General features: G+C 61.4%; 2 protein-coding genes across 2 annotated transcripts; both read right to left on the bottom strand.

Moving 5' to 3' along the window:
• Positions 1-6,202: 6,202 nt before the first annotated feature.
• On the bottom strand, positions 6,203-9,576 carry HOXA9 (homeobox A9). Its single transcript, XM_036453873.2, has 2 exons — positions 7,709-9,576; positions 6,203-6,662 (listed from the first exon to the last, which is right to left on the bottom strand). The coding sequence occupies exons 1-2, from the start codon at positions 8,322-8,324 to the stop codon at positions 6,424-6,426; spliced, it is 855 nt and encodes a 284-aa protein (XP_036309766.1). The 5' UTR covers positions 8,325-9,576; the 3' UTR covers positions 6,203-6,423.
• Positions 9,577-13,313: 3,737 nt separating this feature from the next.
• Positions 13,314-18,256, bottom strand: HOXA10 (homeobox A10). Its single transcript, XM_036453867.2, has 2 exons — positions 16,155-18,256; positions 13,314-14,947 (listed from the first exon to the last, which is right to left on the bottom strand). The coding sequence occupies exons 1-2, from the start codon at positions 17,119-17,121 to the stop codon at positions 14,673-14,675; spliced, it is 1,242 nt and encodes a 413-aa protein (XP_036309760.1). The 5' UTR covers positions 17,122-18,256; the 3' UTR covers positions 13,314-14,672.

Here is an 18,256-nt window from a genome sequence, read left to right on the forward strand (position 1 = left end):
GTCTCCTCCCGCCCAGGTCCCTCGTGGGCCTGAGTGCCAGTCTGATGGCCTGGCCTAGACTCCGATTCGGAAGGCAGCGAGAAGGCCACTGCAAACTGGAACCATGTGGTTCGAATAAAGTCAAGGTCTCCCGGCTTCCTTTCCTTAATCAGGGCGCGCTGGTCATCCGCCTAAAGGAAGCGGGCGAGTGTTTGCCTATTAATGAGCCTCGTTTGCCAAAAGATTTACTAACGTGGGACTCCCTTCCCTCCTCCTGGATACCGCTGGCCCCGCAGGCTCGGTGCCTTCGCTCTCGGGCACCTGCCTGACCTCTGACAGCCCCAGAAACGGTTGGACATCCTTTTGTCCCCCCAGCAACCCTGGATTCTCCCAGGCTGCGGGGGAACCAAGTCTCCCCCAGGCCCTGCAGCTTTCTGGGTACCACTTGTACCCTGAGGTTTCCGGGAGCCTGTGTACCCGCCTCCCCCCCCCCCCCCCTTCTCCCTCGGGGCACAGGGACCCTCCTGCGTGCCTGGCAGCAATAGATGCTGTAGCGCCAGTTTGGGGAGCAGAGAGGGAGGCCCGGGCACCTCCTTTTCTTTTGGAGACCCCTCCCCGAGGCCCCCCCAGCTCCGGCTGCGTCCCCTTTCCAAAGATCAGCTCCCCGAGGGTGGAGTGCACAGGAGTCTCTCTGCCACTCAGGCCCGGGCTTACCTTCCCTACCTTCCGGAGCCTCCAGCCCCTGGGCAGGGTTGGGACAGCCAAAGTCCCCGCAGCTCCCCGCTCCTGTGAGGGTGATGGGGCGAAGCCTTCCCCCTAAATGCCTCGTAAACTGCCGGGCCGGGCTGGGAGCCTGGCCGCCAGGTCAGGGCGCCTTTTACTGCTGGGCTCTATTGCACACCATAAACCCGACCTCACAATGGGACTGCCCCGGAAACTCTCCTCTAAATTATAGAGTTTGGTTCTCCTTGTACAAAGCGCTTCCCATCACGTTCTGAGGGTCCAGGCCGCCCGGTTCACCACACCCACTCAGGGGGTCGGGGAGCACAAAGGACGGCGGCGGAGGGTTCAGACCCCAGATGCGGAGGAGTGCGGCTCCGGCCTAGCGGATGGCCGGTGCGGTGGGGAGGCGGGGGGCTGTAGGTGCGGGTGGGGTCCGGGTGGTGTTCCCTGGGGGTACAGGGACCATGGGGGACAACATCCGGGATACCCTTTATGGCAGAAGAGGATGCTGGCCGTCTTGCTTGGGGAATGGAGGGGATGCGCCAGGAAGGGAAGAAAACACACACAAATACTCCAAACAGCATCCATTTCTGGCAGGAAATAAAACCTCAGCGAGTTAAGGGAAGATGGGACCGACAAGAAGGGGGCCAGGAGATCAAAGAGGAGGAATCAGGCTGCGTTAGACCAATAAATTGTTCCTCGAGCGACACAGCAAGATGCGAGGAGAAAGACCCGGCTGGCCGCGGACGGCTGTCTGTCTAGACGCGGGTTGGCTGACCCAGCAATGGCTTCCAAGAAGAACCTGCCCAGAGGGAGCTGACCAGCCGACAGAGCGGGGAGCCATTGGAGGAGTGCGGGCGGGATAGGGGAGCCATTGGGGGGTGCGAGCGGGATCACCGCCCTGGCTCATCTCTGCCCGCGTTTGTCTCTGGCAGATCCAAACGGTCCTGGCAGGACACGCTGCCCCTGCGCCTGGGCCAGGGAGGATCCGGATACTTTCCCGCAAGGCCCCGGCCTCTCTTGAACCCTGTCAGCCCACCCGGCCAAGTCCCGCGGGCGCCGGGCCCTCCCTTTCGTTTCTGGCTTCTGTCTCCCCGCCGGCCTTCAATGGCAGCTTTAAAACGAAAAGGCCGGGCAGAGTCGGGCTGTCCTTAAGGCCTCTGTGCCCGCGGGTTCCTGAGCCATTGCTTTCCCACATGTTTGGCTGAAAAGACCCCATTGCCCTGGGTTATCCGTGATCACAGTCTCAGAAACAGTCCCCAAGCCTGGGTTCTGGCCACCGGCTACCGGCTATCCTGGGCCTTGGCCGTCTCGGCTGGCCGGGCCCCGGTGTGCCAAGCTATCTGTGTTTCCTCTACTTCTTGTTAGCAGACTGTCCCCAACATTTAAATCCAGCTGAGAATGTGAACCCCGATCGATCTCAGGCTGCAGATGGAGCCTCCAGAACTCTGCAGCTTTCCTAAAGGAACTGCGGCTGCAGCTTCTATCCGAGCCCCTAGGCACCGGCTCTCCATCCAGGAAGCAGCCCCCCAGTCGTGGCAGTGGGACAGGTCCATCCCGGAGGAGTGCCAGGAGCTGGGGCTGCCAGGGGACCTCCTCCAGGAGGCTGGGGGATGGGGGGAGCCAGTCCCCGGGCAGGGCAGCCGAGCTGGGAGAGCCACTTCCCAGCCGCCACCCTCCCAGCCGCCACCCGCAGGCCAAGGGCAACCGAGGTCCCTTCCATCTGGCAATCCAGGAGCCTCTGAGACACCCGGCCTGCCCCTACCTGGGCTCCGGGACCTGGGGAGAGAAGCAGTGGCCACCGACCCGCTCCTTTGCCATTTATTGGTAGCGACATGAACCGGCCTTTCCATCGGCTGCTGGGATGCCGGGCCAGGGACAGCTCTTGGGAAGTTATAAAACCCTCCTCGCCATCAGCTGCTGAGAAACACCGGGTCATGTAACGAAATGTAACGGAGGCGTGTGTCTGCGATGCCAACGTGTGTATGGAGACGGAGGAAAGGGAAGGAGAGACAGCACAATGCCGGAGAGGGAGAAACACCCGCGAGAGATGTCAGCCAAAACCCATCCCCGCTTTCCAGCGTGTGCAGCGGAGGCGCAGGCTGTGAACGGTTTGTGGGCTTGGCAGAGACGGTTACAATCCAAATAAATGCGCCGCCGGGCGCCGTGTCCACAGGCTGGGGTGCTTTCTGCCGAGATCCTGTTTGCTTTTGCCTTTTCTCTGGAAAACCGTTTTTGCACCCAGGGCGGATCCTCCCTCTCCGGGAGCCTTCTGGAAGGTTCTCCCTTCTCCCCGCAGGGTGGGGGGCAGGGTGGCCTGGTGGGGTCCCCTCCCTCCTCCTGGCTCCCGAGCAGAGGACGCCAGAGAAGCCTCAGTCTCTCCACTGCCCGGGAAATTCAGCGGCGAGGGGAAGCGGGAGCGGCTTTGGCGACGGGAGCGCCTATTCGGAAACTAGGATGTTACTTATTAAAATAATTATTTTAAACATCACCTTTATTTTAGAATAACCAAAGCAGCGCCTGGTCTGTCCCCAAGGATGCCCATTCGTAGGCAACTCGGCCGTCCGACCTACACTAGACCTCACCCCAAATCTCTGTACCCCCGTTTCCAGCCGCTTCACTTTATTGTCGCGGATTCAAGGCGGCCGAGGGCCCGGGTTCTGGCTCACCCGCGGGTGCTGGCTCCTTGGGCCTTTGCCAGGGCGCAGCCTCTGGGGGTCTCCGGGCCCCAGCCCCTTTGGCTCGGTTGCACTCGGCACACCCTCTGGGGGGTCACCAGGTCCAGGGGGGCTGTAGGCCGTTAGTCCCGGGGTCTGTCCGCCGGTCAGCCGGGTTCTCCGGGCGCGCGCTGCACCCGGGCGTGTCCGGGGCCGGGGACCGTGACCCCAGGAGGGTCCCCGCGCCCCGGGAGCCGCAGCCCTGCAGGGCCGGGCCGCGCCGCGCCGCTCGCTGGTTTCCCCGCGAGGCGTCCATCCTGGGGGGAGCAGGACGGGAGAAGACGCCGCCGCCGTGCACGCAGACCTGGGGCTCCCGCTGCAGAAAGGCTCGCGTCAAGTCGACATCTTAGGAAGGTCCCGGCGGCGGCGGCGGGAGATGGCGGCGCGGGCGCCTCTTGCGTGGAGTCACACTGCCATCTGCTGGCCGCCCCGCGGCACTGCAGCCTCGCCGCCGCGCTGAACTTCGCAGGCCCCGCGGCGGCCGGGCGCCCCACTCCCGGGGCCCGCGGGGCCGGGGCGCGGGGGGAAGGGGTTTGGGGGGAGGGGGGGCATCTGCGTGGGTCCGGAATCTGCGCTGCCGAGAGAGCAGCGCCCATAAAAGAGGGCTGTTTCCGCACCCGCTTTATCGGCGGCAGACAGAGCACACAAATGAAAGGGCTTTGGTGGAAAATCCTAATTGGGGCTGGACAGTTGTAAACTCATTAAGGGCCGAATTCCAGACGGCTCGCAGACCCGGCCTTTATGGCGCGCCCTGCGTGCCCGTTCTTTGAAGTCCCTTCCGTCTGCAACAACACAGGGCGTCCAACCTGGTGGCGGGGTGGGGGTGGGGGTGTGAGGGGCGCCCCGTCCCCGGCGCCCCGTTCCCCCTTGTCCGTGTCCGAATCCAGACCCCTTTGCAGAAGTCGCGGGGGATGTGCGGGGGAGGCGGGCAAGAAAAGGGGGAGACGAGGCCGAACCCTTCGGTCGCATCTACAAGGCGCTCGGGCTCCTTGGCTGGGTCGTCCCCCGCAGCCCTTTACACCCCATAAACAGTAACAGCCCTCATTTTCTTTTATGGCGCTCCGGCTCCTCGCTCGCCTGGGCCCTGCCTCTGCCAGGACTTGTGCTCGGGGAGGGGCGCGTGGAATAGGCCCAGCCTAAGCCTGGGCCAGCCCGACAGAACGTGGGGGTGCAGGGGCGCAGGCCTTCAGTCCCCGAGAGCTTGTGAGCTCCCAAACATCTGTCCCGAAGCCACGTTGTTGGGGGATCGGGCTCCCGGGAACCTCCTCGGAGACTCTTTAGAAAACAGGTCCAAGCAGGCCCTTAGCTCATGATCCCGCTGCTCCCCCTCTCCCTCCCTCTGCGTCCCCCACCCCCAAGGCCCAGCAGTCTCTGTTTGGGCAATTTTGGGGGAGCCAAGAGAAAAGAGTGGTGCTGCCCAGCCACACCCCAGATACCAGCCCAGCTCCTCAGAGGCCTCCTGGCCTTCTGGAAAACAAACACAAAGTGGGGGACCCGGCCTCGCTGCCCCGTGCTCCCCAGCTTTCCGCCGCCTTCCTCCTTCACTCAGCTCTTGGTGCTGCTGAGCAGCTGGCCTGTGCGAGCCCCGAGGCCGGCCAGGGGCTCCTGCCTTAGGATCCAGCTCCCAACGCCCCGAAAAATGAGGTTCTGTCCTCTTCCACCCGCAGGGGCCCTCCCGGAGACTGTCCAGGCCCCCCTGCCCCAGGAGAAGATGCAAAGAGCTGACCCGCAAAAATAAAATAAAAATCAACAATATATTTTATTTGGCAAAAAGTTAAATATCTCAACACAACAATTTGGTCAGTAGGCCTCGAGGTAACTATTGCAAAATATACAGTGTATGCTCAGCCCCACGGAAACCCCCGATTCATCAGGAATACAAATTTACCGCAGCCCAGTGGCAGTTTCACAATGCATAATTTATTATCAATAAAATTAGCTCCATTACAGTATCATTTCCCCCCAGTTAAAATTAAACATAAACCATAGGTAGTAACCTTCTGCAGTACATATAGCTCCAAATCTCCTCCCTGTTTGTCTGGCGCAAACACAGTATTCAAGCTGGTCTGATCGCTTTTTCTCTCACACGAGGATTATATACAATGGACCAGACACGTCGATAGAGCACGTAAAATTAAAATTTTCAAAAGTGGAGAAAATCGTGAATCTATGCATCCCAGAGACCCTTTCTTTAACAACAACAACAACAAGAAAAATTATTTCACTGAGAAATTCTTACAGCTAATTTACAATCAAAGGTTAACAGCCTAGTTATACAGAAGACAGATCCCACTACAGGGCTATACTCTATGCAATTGTCTCCCCCTCATAAACAACCTGAGTTCAAATTGAATCCTAGCTTTCACAATCACAACGGGTGCGTCACCCAGCACAGAAGTTTGAGTCACACAAGAAAACATAATCACCACAATAAAACACAGTGTTCAAGTATCTGGGCAGATCGCTCTGCCGAACAAAGAGAAAATTAAATTAACTACACAGACTACAATCTAGACAGCCCGCAGCCAACAGTTGTGCATTATAAAAAGGTAGTTTTTTTTTTTCATTTGTTTGTTTAAGTCAGGAACAGGTAGATTTTATAAAATATATACAAGCTCGCGTACACACACACAGCCATCGGCGCTAATGCTGCCTTCTTCCTCCTCCTTCTCCTCCCCTCCTTCCTCCTCCTCCTCTTCTTCTTCTTCTTCTTCTTCTTCTTCTTCTTCTTCTTCTTCTCTTCTCTTCTTCCTCCTCCTCCTCCTTTTATTTTTATTTATTTGTTTGTCTTAACAGAAAACCGGAAGCTTACAATGCCTCCTCCAGGAAAGCGGCAGGCCAAGGAGCCAGCCTGAGAAAGGTTTGCCCGGGAGAGGAGGGCTGGAGTTTGGCCGCTTTGTGCGGGTGCTGGAGGCTTGGGGGGGGGGGCAGGAGAGAAGGGGACAGGCAGTCCTTTCTCTTGCCCTCTCGCTCCATCTGTTTTCAAAATGAACTCAAAGTGGCATCACTCGTCTTTTGCTCGGTCCTTGTTGATCTTCTTCATTTTCATCCTGCGGTTCTGGAACCAGATCTTGACCTGCCTTTCAGTCAAGTTGAGCAGCCGGGCCACCTCGTACCTGCGGTCCCTGGTGAGGTACATGTTGAACAGAAACTCCTTCTCCAGCTCCAGCGTCTGGTGCTTGGTGTAGGGGCAGCGCTTCTTCCGCGTGGAGCGCGCATGGAGCCAGTTGGCAGCCGGGTTGCCTGGGGAGGTTGGGGGGGGGGCGGAGAGAAATGGGATTTAGAAGGAGAAGCACACCCCCACCTGGGCTGGGGGCTGGGGAATCTCGGGGCCTCGGGCCGCTGCTGAGTTGGTGGGGACGGAGGCGGCAGAGCCTGGGACACAATGGACCCTGGCAGACAGACGCTGGACGGTCACTTACAATCGTGCGCAGTAAAACCTCCACTCCCTCCCCTCGGAGGCCCTCCATTCTCCTCCTCGGTGCTCCCGCTCTGTCCTCTCCCTACCCACCTCCCCGCACAGTGTGTGTGAAAAGCGAAATGTGAAAATAGATCTCCTCCTTGCCAGGCAGGGGAAGCCCTGCCGCCCTGCATTCGTGTAGCAAGACTCATACTCTTGGCTCCCTGGAAATAACTCCGTGTGCTCCCTTCCCCTCCTCTCCTTCCAGTCTCCCACCCCCCGCAGACCTTCCTGGAGGGCCGTGGGGCGGGCAGGCCTCGGCAGCATTCGGCCCCTGGACGCCCTAAGGCCGGCGATCGCTCCCCCAGTTTGTTAGAATAATCTGGCCCGGACCCTCCTGGCCCGCTAGCTTGCAGCCTCCTCTGGGGCAGGATTTACACCGCCAGCGGCAGAAGACAAGCCGTGGAGGGAACCGGCCGCCTTCCCGGCCTCCCGGCGGCTACAGGCAGCCACCGCTCCGGGGGATTTAGTCACAAAAGACTCTGCTTTCGAAGAACAACGGCCCAAAGGATCTCGGTCCTGGTCCGGGGCAGCAGCGAGAGGGCAGCCGGTCTGGGCTCCGCCGCAGCACCCGCCCCGCCCCCTGTCTGGCAGCAGCCACCTCCTCCCCAGCCCGGCGGGCCGCTCGGCCAAGGGCTGTGGACTTGGGGCCTCCGTCCGAGGAGGCATCCATCCCAAACAGCGGCTTCTGGCTCCGGGCCTCCGCTCGGGAGGCTCCCGGGCGTGCCAAGGCGGGCTCCAGAGACAGCTGGCGGGCTGGCAGATCCGGGAGGCCAGCGTGGAGGCGGCGGCGGCGGCGGCGGCCGGTTTGGAGGGAGGAGACACTTACTGGGGTCGATGGGGGGCTTGTCTCCGCCGCTCTCACTCTCGGCATTGCTTTCGGAGAAGGCGCCTTCGCCGCCACAGGGCTGTTTTTCTCTATCAACTGGAGGAGAACCACAAGCATAGTCAGTGAGGGACAGAGTGTGCGTGTCAAGCGTGGGACAGTCAGCCCTCCTGGCCTGCGGCGGCGGTTCAGGTTTAACGCCGTAAGGCCGGCTGGAGGGCAAGCCCGCGAAGGAGAGCGCGCCGGGCGTGGGCTCCAGCCAGGAGCGCATGTACCTGCCATCCGGCGCCGCCGCCGCTGCCACGGGCGCCTGGGGGTGCCCATAGGGGTGGTGGTGGTGGTGGTGGTGGTGGTAGACGGCGGGCACCGGGGGCACGGCGGGGGCGCCCGCGGCGGCGTGCACCGGGTTCCAGGAGGCCCCGAACACCGCCGCCTTGGGCTGGAAGCTGCAGGGGCTGAAGTCGGGGTGCTCGGCCAGGGCGGCCGCCGGCCGGGGGGGCTGGCCCAGGGCCCCCGCGGCGTAGCGGCCCGCGGCGCCCAGCTCGTCCGGGGCGTCGGCGGCGGCGCCCAGCAGGAAGGAGTCCACGTAGTAGCTGCCCAGGGCGCCCGTGGTGGCCATCGCCGCCCGCCCGGCCGCCCGGCCCGCGGAAATTAGGAAAGTGCGGGGTCCATGCAACAACTTGGCGGCGCGGGGAGGGGCGCCCCGCCACCTAATAAGCGCGGCGGCCGCGCCCCCATTGGCCGCGCGCGTCACGTGGCCGCGGGCAGAACAATAACGCGTAAATCACTCCGCACGCCGCCCGGCCGCGGCGCTGCCGTCATAATTTTTTATGGCGAGAGCCATATGTTTTTTATGCAAAGGGATCCGCCGCGGCGCTCCGCGATCGGGTTTGTTTTAATTGTGGCCAACGAAGATTAAAAGATCAAATCTGGCCTGGCCTCCGGACAGCCCCCCTCCCGCCCTCCGCACCGCCACCGCCACCGCCAGGCACACGGACTATTTTATATCACAATTAATCACGCCATCGGCGAGGCGCGGGGTCGGCGGAGCCCCTCACATAAAATTAGACAATAATGGGAGCCGTAAAGAAGGCAGCCAAATCGCATTCTCGCTCCACTGTATTTAAATCTGTATTTATATTGCGGGAGGAGTTATTGTGTCGGGAGCCACGCGGGCCGGGGGGAAGTTGGGAACAACCCGCGGATCCGTTTACCTCGCCGCGGCTCCCAGTTGTAAAAATTTACGAGGACCCGGGAAGGGTAAATTAGACCGTGGTGTTGGGTCGGCGGGCTCCCCGTAAATAGTCCCCCCGCGGTCCCCGGAGAGGCGACTGTACCCGGCGGATCCGAAAGTCAAATTCAACGCGGCCGCCTTCCCAGACGGAGCCGCCTGGCCCTGCCCGGCGCGCGGGGCAGGGCCAGGCCACGCCAGGACACAGCCTGTGGGGGGCCGGGATCCGCCTCACCGGATCGCAGGGTGTCGGGCAGCTCCCCCATGGACCGCTGAGCCTCCGGCGAGCCTCCTACGGCGGAGCAGCCGGCCAGCCCGACCCAGGGTTTGGGGGCCGGGTTAGCCCGTGCGGTCCACCATCCCCTTTCCCCCTTGGCAGGGCTGGCACCCCAGCCCCTGCTCCGACCTCCTCCGAGGCCCGAATGCTGAGTTCTGCTACTCGCACTCCCCTAACCCGAGCTGCAAAAATGAAATAAAATAAAACCCCTACGAGGCAGCATCAGTAACAGGCGAATTCGGCCTAAGCGACCTGGCAGCTCAGAAGCCAGGAGGCCCGCTCTGGAGAGGCTGGTCTCAGGGCCCCCCGTAGGAAGGCTTTGGGTCCCCTTCCTCCCTCCCTCCCTCCCTCCCTCCCTCCCTCCCTCCCTCCCTCCTTCCCTCCCTCCTGCCTTCCTTCCTTCCTTCCTTCCTTCCTTCCTTCCTTCCTTCCTTCCCTCCCTCCCTCCCTCCTCCCTCCAGGCCACTGTCCCTTGGCGGGCCGCCTGGCTAACCCACAGCTCATCGAAGTCGTGAGGCGGCCACAGCTCAAGTCCAGGGCCAGAACTGAACCGGGAGGGGCATGGGGCATTGACTTTAATCCCATCCCAGCTTGGCCAAATGGAGGAGGGTGCTTTCCACCCTCGGAGCCTCTTAGGGGTAAATTAAAGGGCCTCGCCTCTTTGTTAATTGGAAGGAAGGAAAAAACCCACCAAATACGAACGGGAAGCAGCGACTCCTAAAAACGGGGTAATTAAATTCACGTGTGAACACTGTGCCTGCAAGAGTGTGTTTCTCATTAGCCCACTTCCCTGGGCTGCTTCCATCTCTTGTGTTTTTGCCTCCATCCTCCCCAACAGCCCCAGCAACCCCTCCCCAAACCCGGATACACCCCTATCCCCAATGGGCACCCCCAATGCCAGGCTCTCCCCCAGCTGAAAAGACACAGGGAGACCAACCCGGTCCCTGGCCACCGGAAGAAGGGAGGAAGGGGGAAGTGACCAACACAATAAATTCCTACCGCTGGCCTGGCGGTCCTGGCCACCTCAGTTCCCTCCCCCACTAATATTTGTCCTTTGCTTATAGAGTCCTCCCCTCCATTCCCATCCCCTCCACAGCCCAAGGTGCCCCCAAGTCCCCGCAGTTCGGGGAACCTCTCAGATTTTCATTAAGAAAATTAACCCAGAGGAAACCTTCATTCCTAATTGTAATTGTCCGCAAACCGGCTGCCTTTCCCACTTTTTGTACCCAAAGAAGACACGAATTATTTATAGTACTTTAAATAGAAAGACTGTCCTATAAATAGCTTTAGCCCCCCAAATAGGACAGCTACTAAGAAATTAGCAGGGCTTGAGTGTTAACTAATCCTCACTGGTGCCTAAAATGGGGTAAGGGGATCCCCAAACCAAAAGTATCCCTCTTCAGCCCAGAGGTTTGAGGAGAGACCCTTCGGGTTTTTGTGTCTGCTTTTATTTTGGAAGGAAAAGGGATTGTGTGCGCATAAAGAAAGAATAAATGGGAGTGGTTGCGAACCATCTCTTTTTGCCCAGAGTTCTAAAACCTTGGCCTCCAAAACAAACCCAATACTCAGGTCCTGAAAATGGCAGAGAGGGGTTGAGGGTACATCCATGTGGGCCTTTTGGATAACAGGACCCAGGGCCGGGGCTAAGCGTTAAGAACAGTTCCTGGACTGGGGCTAAGCAGTGAAAACAGTTCCTGGGCCCAAAGCTGAGCAGTCCTGCTGGAAAGAAACAGCCTGAAGGCCCCTCGTGCGGTGCCAGTGGGGACTGGAGAGGGATGGAGGATGGTTTCAGCCTCCCAGGAAACATGAAACTCCTCCGCCTGGCTTCCAGTACCTCGTGGAATAGGGACTCAACTTCGTATCCCAATGGTTCGGGGACTTAGAATTCCTGTCCCCAGTTATTTGAAACACGGTTGCGAGAAGGGTCCCCTTCTCCAGCAGTCTTCCGCACAAGGATGCCATATCCAACATGCCCTGACTCTGAACCGGATAGAAGCTCCTGGCAAGCAAGCAGCCTATCTTTGCCCTGGCGCGGCCCCCTTATCGCGGTTAGAGCCGGGGCTGAGACCTACGGGCCCCAGAGCCTAGGAAGCTCCGAGAGCCTGACTGAGCCTCAGCCCAGGCCGGGCCTCAGGCCTCCAGTGAAGCTGGCGAAGGCGTCCTTGCGAAAACCCCGGGAGCCGGAGCGCTCCGCAGTCGGATCTCGGGGCTGCTGCTGCCCGACCGAGCAGGAACGCAAGGCCGCCGCCATCCGGTCGTGATCGTAACCGAGGCCGTGTCTGCGCACCATTCCCTGTCACAACGCGATCTCTACTTGAGTGCACAGAGAAGAAACAATAAAAATAAAAGACAGCCACCACCCTGGCTCTTCCCAAGCCAGCTCGAGGTCCCGCCAGAAGGAAGAGCTGGGGCGCAGAGGAAATGGAGATAGGGAGGGAAATGGACACAGAGAGATCAAAGAAAATAAACAAAGCTGAAGGAAAGAAGGGAAGAAGAAAAGAAGACGGAGAAGAAAGAGGGGAGAGGGAAGGAAGGAAAGAAAGAAGGAAGAAAGGAGTCAAAGGCGACGGCTGGGAGCGGAGAGCGGCTCGCAGAGAGAAGGGTAAGTGACAAGGCCAGGATCCAGCCTGTCTGCCTCCTTCCTCCTAGCTCGCCCCGAGCCTTCACCGGCAGAGGGGTCTTGTCTTATCTCCCGCCCTGGACTGGGGCTGGGGCTGCCCTGGCTTTGCGGGAGAATGAGCGGCTCGGATGGCAGTGTGCGCCCCTGACCTTGAATGGCCCGGGGCCCAGAATTCCTACCACGCCCCCGGCGCCCGCGGCGGCCCCGCCGGCCTGGCCGTACCTGCGGGGGCCCGGCGGAGCCGGGGGTGAGGCCGGCAGCCCGGCGGAGCCCTGCGACGGAAGCAGGGACGAGGTTCTTGCGCGGGGAAAGCCGAGGTTGCCACCGCGGGCCTGGCACGACCGACCGGAGCCCGGACGCCCCGCCCGGCCCGGCCCGGCCCGGCCTCCGCGCGCACAGGTACCTGGAGACGATTTCAACTGAAGTAATGAAGGCAGTGTCGTGCTGTCGAGAGAAAGGTGGATCCCAACAACAGGAAACTACCTAAATCACCGACCAGTTCTGTGCTCGCCCGCCGCCGCCGCCAACGCCGCCGCCGCCGCTGCCGCCGCCGCCGAGGGAGAGCCCCGCGCCCGGCCGGCCGGCCCCTCGCCAACCTGCCCGCCGCCGCGCCCGGGCCGCCCTAAGGCATCGGGAGGGAGAAGCCAGGCCCGGGAAGGGAAACCTCGGGAGGGAGGGAAGGAAGTCAGAGAGAGAGAGGAACGGAGAAGGAGGGAGGAAGCGAGGAGAGCGAGCGAGCGGCGGGCGCGCCGGCGTCCCCGATCCTGCAGCCCAGCGAGCGGGCGGCGGCCCGGAGCCTCGGAGCGGGGACAGCCCGCCCGGCGCCCTGTCTGCTCCGGCCTCCCGCTCGCGCCCCGCGATCGCTCTCCCCCCTCCCGCCCCACCCGGCAGCCAGCCGGGCCGCGCGCTCCCGCGCCCCCTCCCCCCGCCGCCCCCACCTCCCGCGCGCAGGAAACGCGTGGCCCCGCGGAGGGCGCCCAGGTGGGGGAGCTGAGCTGGGGGAGGGGGTCCGGGCAGCCCAGCCGGCCGGTCTGCCTAATCGCTGCCTCCTCGGACGCTAGAGAGGCGCTGTGGGCCCGGCCTGCTCCCCGGATTCCTAGACTGGGGGGGGTCATCGAGGACCAGGGGGACCCACAAAATAGCCAGCCTTGGCGAGCCTCCCCGGGGCTCCCGAAAGAAATCCTGTTCGGCTTCCTGTGTCCATGAAGCTCCCCTCTCAACTGAAACCACCGGTCCAAGACAGCCACAATCCAGATATACTAGCAAGTCATAAAACTGAACAAAAGCCGACAAACCTTACGGCACCAGGGCTATAGGGTCCAGACAAATTACGACCGTCTAGGTAATATTTAAATAGATGCCTAACGTAATTGCAGGGGGCGCGGGCTAGGCCTCCTGCTGTAAAAGTGGTGGACGGGATAAAGTGGAAGGGGGAGATAAGAAGTCCAAAAAAAAAAAAAAAGAGGTAAAATTAAAAAGCTTCATTCCACAGCTTTTATTCTTCTATAAGAACATAAACATCATCTTTTTTTTCCACGCACAGCAGCATTACAATATTAATTTATTCTGATTTTAAGATTAGAAGTAAATAGAGCTAGAACTAACATTTATAATAACGATAGAATGCATTTGCATAAAACAAGATTGGCAATTTTTTCATAATAATAGACATTTATACAGATTTGCATTTATAGTTTTTTTTTTCTTTTTCTGCACCTACAGGTTTGACCCTTTTATGCATGTAACTTCACAGTATAAAGGAAACCAAACAACGTCTCCCTTCTCTAGTCTATTCTGCTTGCCCCAGCCCTCCTGGCTTCCATGAATTTTGGAAAGAAAAAAAAAAAAAGGAAGAAAAAAAGGGGGGGAGGGGAACTAACCTCCACCCGATAGGGAGAGTTGTGGTGTGCTTGTCTTGTGTTACCAGTGGTAACGATTACTTTATGACAAAAATCCACTAAATCCACATGTATAAACAGAACTGCGTCAGATTATTTATCTACAGCCAGAGGATATGGACATTCAGAGGAGAGGGAAATAATTGAGTCCCACAATGCAAGGCCTTACACAAACTGGAAGAGGAGTTTCCTTATCCTGGTCTTATTTATTTCTTTTTTCTTTTTTCTTTCTTTCTTTCTTTTTAAGCTTGGCTATCTTACCGAGGAAGGAAAATTCCATCTTTCTGACTCCCTCGATGTTCCAATCAGCCACAGTCAAGCCCCTTTGTCAACCTGTACGCCCATGCCCACAAGCCCTTCTCTTTACCAAGGAAGAAAGGAAGAAAGAAAGAAAAGAGACCCAGGGCCTGTACCCCCTGATTACACACAGCCCCACACTCAGGCCAGGCAGCCCCGCTGGTGGCTCCTGGCACCATTGACCTCGGGCCAGACACCTCAGCGGGACAAGGGGACGGGGCCTTCCGGCTGGGCTGGCCCGGCCCCCCGCAGGAAACTGGCTCGCCGGAGCGCAGGGGCCATTTTGAGCTCTGGAGCGATCCAGACGCCAAACCATCCCAGCCCGCACTTGACACTCAGGACAATCTTTATCTACATAGAATTTTAGAGCGATATGGCTTTTCCCCCAGAACACAACAACAGCAACAACAACAGCAAAAGATCAGCACCTAGCGAACAAAGAAACAGAACGTCAGAAGAGACCAGCCCTGCACTGATGTGGTGGCCAGGGAGATGGCGTGCGGGAGGGAGGCCTGGAGCCGCACAGGTGCGGGGTCCTGGCAAGAGGCCGGAGGCAGAGGGAGGAGGATGGCTCTCTGGAAGCAGGGTGGGGGGGAACAAACAAAAAATAAAAATAAACCGAAACGGCATTGCCTGGAGCTTCATCAGGAAAAGTTAAAGTTGGCTGTCAGCTCCCGGATCCGGTTCTCTCGGTTCATTTTCTTGAGTTTCATCCTGCGGTTCTGAAACCAGATTTTCACTTGTCTGTCCGTGAGGTGGACGCTGCGGCTGATCTCCAGGCGCCGCTCCCGGGTAAGGTACATGTTGAACAGAAACTCCTTCTCCAGCTCCAGCGTCTGGTGCTTGGTGTAGGGGCAGCGCTTCTTCCGGCCGCTCTTCGCCGTGAGCCAGTTGGCTGCGTTCTCGCCTTTGGTAGTGCCTGGCATGGAAAGGGGATAGAGAGGAGAAGGTTACCTGGAGGCAGTGTGCCAGACTCCCGGGGTGGATGGGGGCCGCCTCTACCACAGGAGGGATGCCCTCAGTCACCCCAGAGGTCCACTTCCCGCACCCCGCTAGCTCGCCTGCCCAGGAAGAGCAGCTCCTCTGAAAGGAACATGTAAAACCCGATGGACCCCCCATCTACACCTACCCTCCCAATTCCCATTTCCATCCCCTTCTCTCCAAACACCTGTTTTAGCACAAAGCTGCCGGCTGCTCGCAGAACGAAGGACCTGGGAGGACAGGCCTGGGTACCTTGAACTTACTGCCTTATTTATGTTTTCTCTGCGTCTCGCCCCCAGGCACACAAGCCTTTCCTGCCGCCCCCTCTCCTGGGGTCCAGGGTGCCTCCTTGGAGGGGGGTGGGCAGCATGGCTGTGTCTCACTGCAGCCCCTCCCTGCCCAAGGCCTGGCGAGGAGAGGCAGCCGGACGAGGAGAGGCAGCCGGACGCGGTTGGCAGGAAAAAAAAAAGTGATTGGGGTCAAGGGCCTGCTGCCCTCACGGCTCTCCAGAAGCCCGGGACGTGCAGTCTGGGCCACTGAGTCCCCGGCAAAGCGCAAAGGTCCCTCTCCGCCTCTGAGCTCAGGGCCCCGGCTCTCAGGCCGGATTCCCTTTCTTCTGCCTGCAGCAAGGGTTCCCGCCCCTGCAGCAACTTTGAAAGAAAGGCATGGGGGATCGTAAACTCGAACTTCGCCGGTTAATGGGCTTATTTATTGGTGCTGGCGGCTGCTTATTTTGGATGCCTTACAAACATCCGCGCTATCTGCGGGCGAGCACTCTCCCTCCCTCCCCTCCCCCGCGTGGACCGGCCTCGCAGCCTGGGCCCAGGCCACGGGCCCAGGCCCCTGCCCCACGGGGGACATGCCCCAGAGGGGCGCTGCTCGCCGGGATGGGATCCTCGCCCCCCAGGCGGGGGGAGCCCAGGCCAGCGCAGAGGACGGACGTCTCTCTCGGTGTGTGTGGGGCACCAGGCTGGCCATGAATTTTTACTGCGTCCCCACGCCCAAATATTAAAAAGCAAGTTCACAAGGTCAGGCTGCCTGCAGCGCAGGCCAAGGCCGGCCGGGCCGGCGGCCGCCCGCTCCTGCCCGCCGCCGGGCCGGCCTGCCCGGTGCCCGCCGCGCGGGGCCCGGTGCCCGCCGCTTACCCAGGGCGTCCTTCCCGGGCGACGCCTTGCTGCTCTCGGACGGGGCCGGGGACAGCTCCTCGGCGGCCGAGGACGACGCGTGCGCCTCCTCGTCGCCCTGCGAGCCGCCGCCGCCGCCACCGCCGCAGGCCAGCGCGGGGGGCGGCGAGTCCAGGGCGCGCTCCTTCCGCGCCGCGTCCGCCGCGCCGGGCGCCAGCGCAGGTGGCGGCGGCTCGAAGCCGCGCCCGGGGGGCTGCGCGGGGAACGGCCCGGCGCCCAGGGGCTGCCCGCCGCCGCCGCCGTAGCCCTTGGCCGCGCCGTAGGCCTGCGAGAGGCGGAAGTAGCCGGGCACGGGCACCCCGCCGCCGGGGCCCAGCGCGCAGCCGTCGGGCGGCGGGCCCCGCGGGAAGGGGGCCAGCTCGGCGGCGGCGGCGGCCGGGCCTTTGGGGCATTTGTCCGCCGCGTCGTACAGGCAGTAGGAGCTCTCCTCTTTGATGCTCTGCGCGAAGGAGCACGCGGGGGCCGGCGGCGGGGGCTGCGGCTGCGGCGGCGGCGGCGGCGGCGGGGGCTGCGGCGGCCCCTCCGGGGGCTCCATCCGGCAGGAGCGGGGCGCGTCCAGCCACAGGTCTAGGGGCGCGGGCGGGTAGCCGTGCGAGCCGGGACCCAGGCCCCCGCCGCCGCCGCCACCGCCGCCCGGCGACGCGGCCTCATTGCGCTTGGCGCCGCCCAGGCCCGGGAAGAGCCCGCAGCCCTGCAGCCCGTAGGGCAGGTCGGCGGCCGGCGGCAGGTAGACCCCGCCGGGGCCGAAGTAGCCGCCGCCCCCCGCGGCCCCCGCGCCCCCGCCGCCGCCGCCGCCGCCGCCGGCCTCCACGCGGCCCGAGCTGATGAGCGCGTCCACCAGAAAGGAGTTCGCGGCGGGGCTCTCCGAGCATGACATGGTTGTGGGGTAATTTGGCGGAGGGAGCAGATAGCCCTTTCTGGCTGACATTTCTTGTGCAAAACATGCTGAATGCGATTAGCGATCCCCCCGCGCCGCGGCGGCCGCCCGCAGCCAATCCCGAGCCGGCGCCGCCGCGCGACCCCTCCCAGTTTGCTGTCGTAGCGGGGCCCGCGGAGGCCTCCGGCGCGATTGATAGAAATATGTAATCGGTATTGACGGGCCGCGAGGCGCACGCCCCCCGCCTCAGCCCCGGGCCGGCGGCGGCGGGGGGCGCCCCAGGCGCCTGGGGTCGGGGAAGGAACCTGGCCCGTGGGCTCGCCCAGCCCCTGCCCTGACGTGAACCCTCTTTCTGAGCTGGGCGTGAAGGGTCCCTCGCCCCCCGCGCTGTGAGCCAGGGCGGGGGGTGTTTATGGCTGCACCCTGGCCCGCCATGGGTGCTCCCTCCCCCTTCCTTATTTCAGAATCTGCCATCAGCTCTCCCTTTCTCTCTAAACGCCCAGGAGTCCTCGCAGGGGCTCAGGCTCTCCCCATTCCCCCACTCGGGCCTGGAGTTGTCTCCCCAAAGTGACAGACCTGGACCCAGGCCACCGGACCCTCCGAGTGCCTAAAGTCCAGAGTGGACTGGAGGCTGGCAGTTGCCACTGAAGTTTTGCATTCCGCACAGAATCTCCCCTCCAAATGGAATGCCCGGGGCCCTGCACTCTCCTCTGCCAGTCTGGGTCTAGCTGGGCTCTGGGCCTCTGGTGCCCCTGCCTGGCTTGCTCCTGGGTGGGCCTAGGTGGGCTGGCATGGGGGGGTTGTGGAAGGAACTGGCAACCTGAAGGACTCCTGCACCCCTGCTCTGAGCCCAGGTCCAGGCGGCCCAGCCCATCACCCCATCAGGCTCCAAGCTCCAGCCCTTCCAGGGAAGTGAAGGGAACACTGGTCCTCAGGCGGGGTCTTTGGCTTGCCCTGAGGTGAGGACCTGGAGGGGAAACTGGGACACCTCTGACACGGTATTCTCTCTCGCCTTCTCCCTTCAGCCTTGGCATTCGCATGCTCCCTCCCGGAGACCAGGTACAACAGGAACCAGTGTCACCACACTCCTGCCTCTGCGTCCCTTCCCTCCTCCCTCCTCCCTCCAAACCTGGCGAGCAGCCCTCTCTCCCGCAGCCTATGCGTTTTAACAAGGCCCACGGTGAGG

This window comes from Pipistrellus kuhlii, unplaced genomic scaffold (assembly GCF_014108245.1).
Source record: "Pipistrellus kuhlii isolate mPipKuh1 unplaced genomic scaffold, mPipKuh1.p scaffold_m20_p_26, whole genome shotgun sequence".
NCBI classification, from domain to species: Eukaryota; Metazoa; Chordata; class Mammalia; order Chiroptera; family Vespertilionidae; genus Pipistrellus; species Pipistrellus kuhlii.

Excerpts from the sequence above, each read along its gene's own strand:
- HOXA9 (XM_036453873.2), bottom strand. The coding sequence starts at position 8,324 with ATGGCCACCACGGGCGCCCTGGGCAGCTACTACGTGGACTCCTTCCTG. Across the intron at positions 6,663-7,708 it reads CAAGCCCCCCATCGACCCCA|GCAACCCGGCTGCCAACTGG; the intron begins GTAAGTGTCTCC and ends CAACCTCCCCAG.
- HOXA10 (XM_036453867.2), bottom strand. The coding sequence starts at position 17,121 with ATGTCAGCCAGAAAGGGCTATCTGCTCCCTCCGCCAAATTACCCCACA. Across the intron at positions 14,948-16,154 it reads GCCCGGGAAGGACGCCCTGG|GCACTACCAAAGGCGAGAAC; the intron begins GTAAGCGGCGGG and ends TTTCCATGCCAG.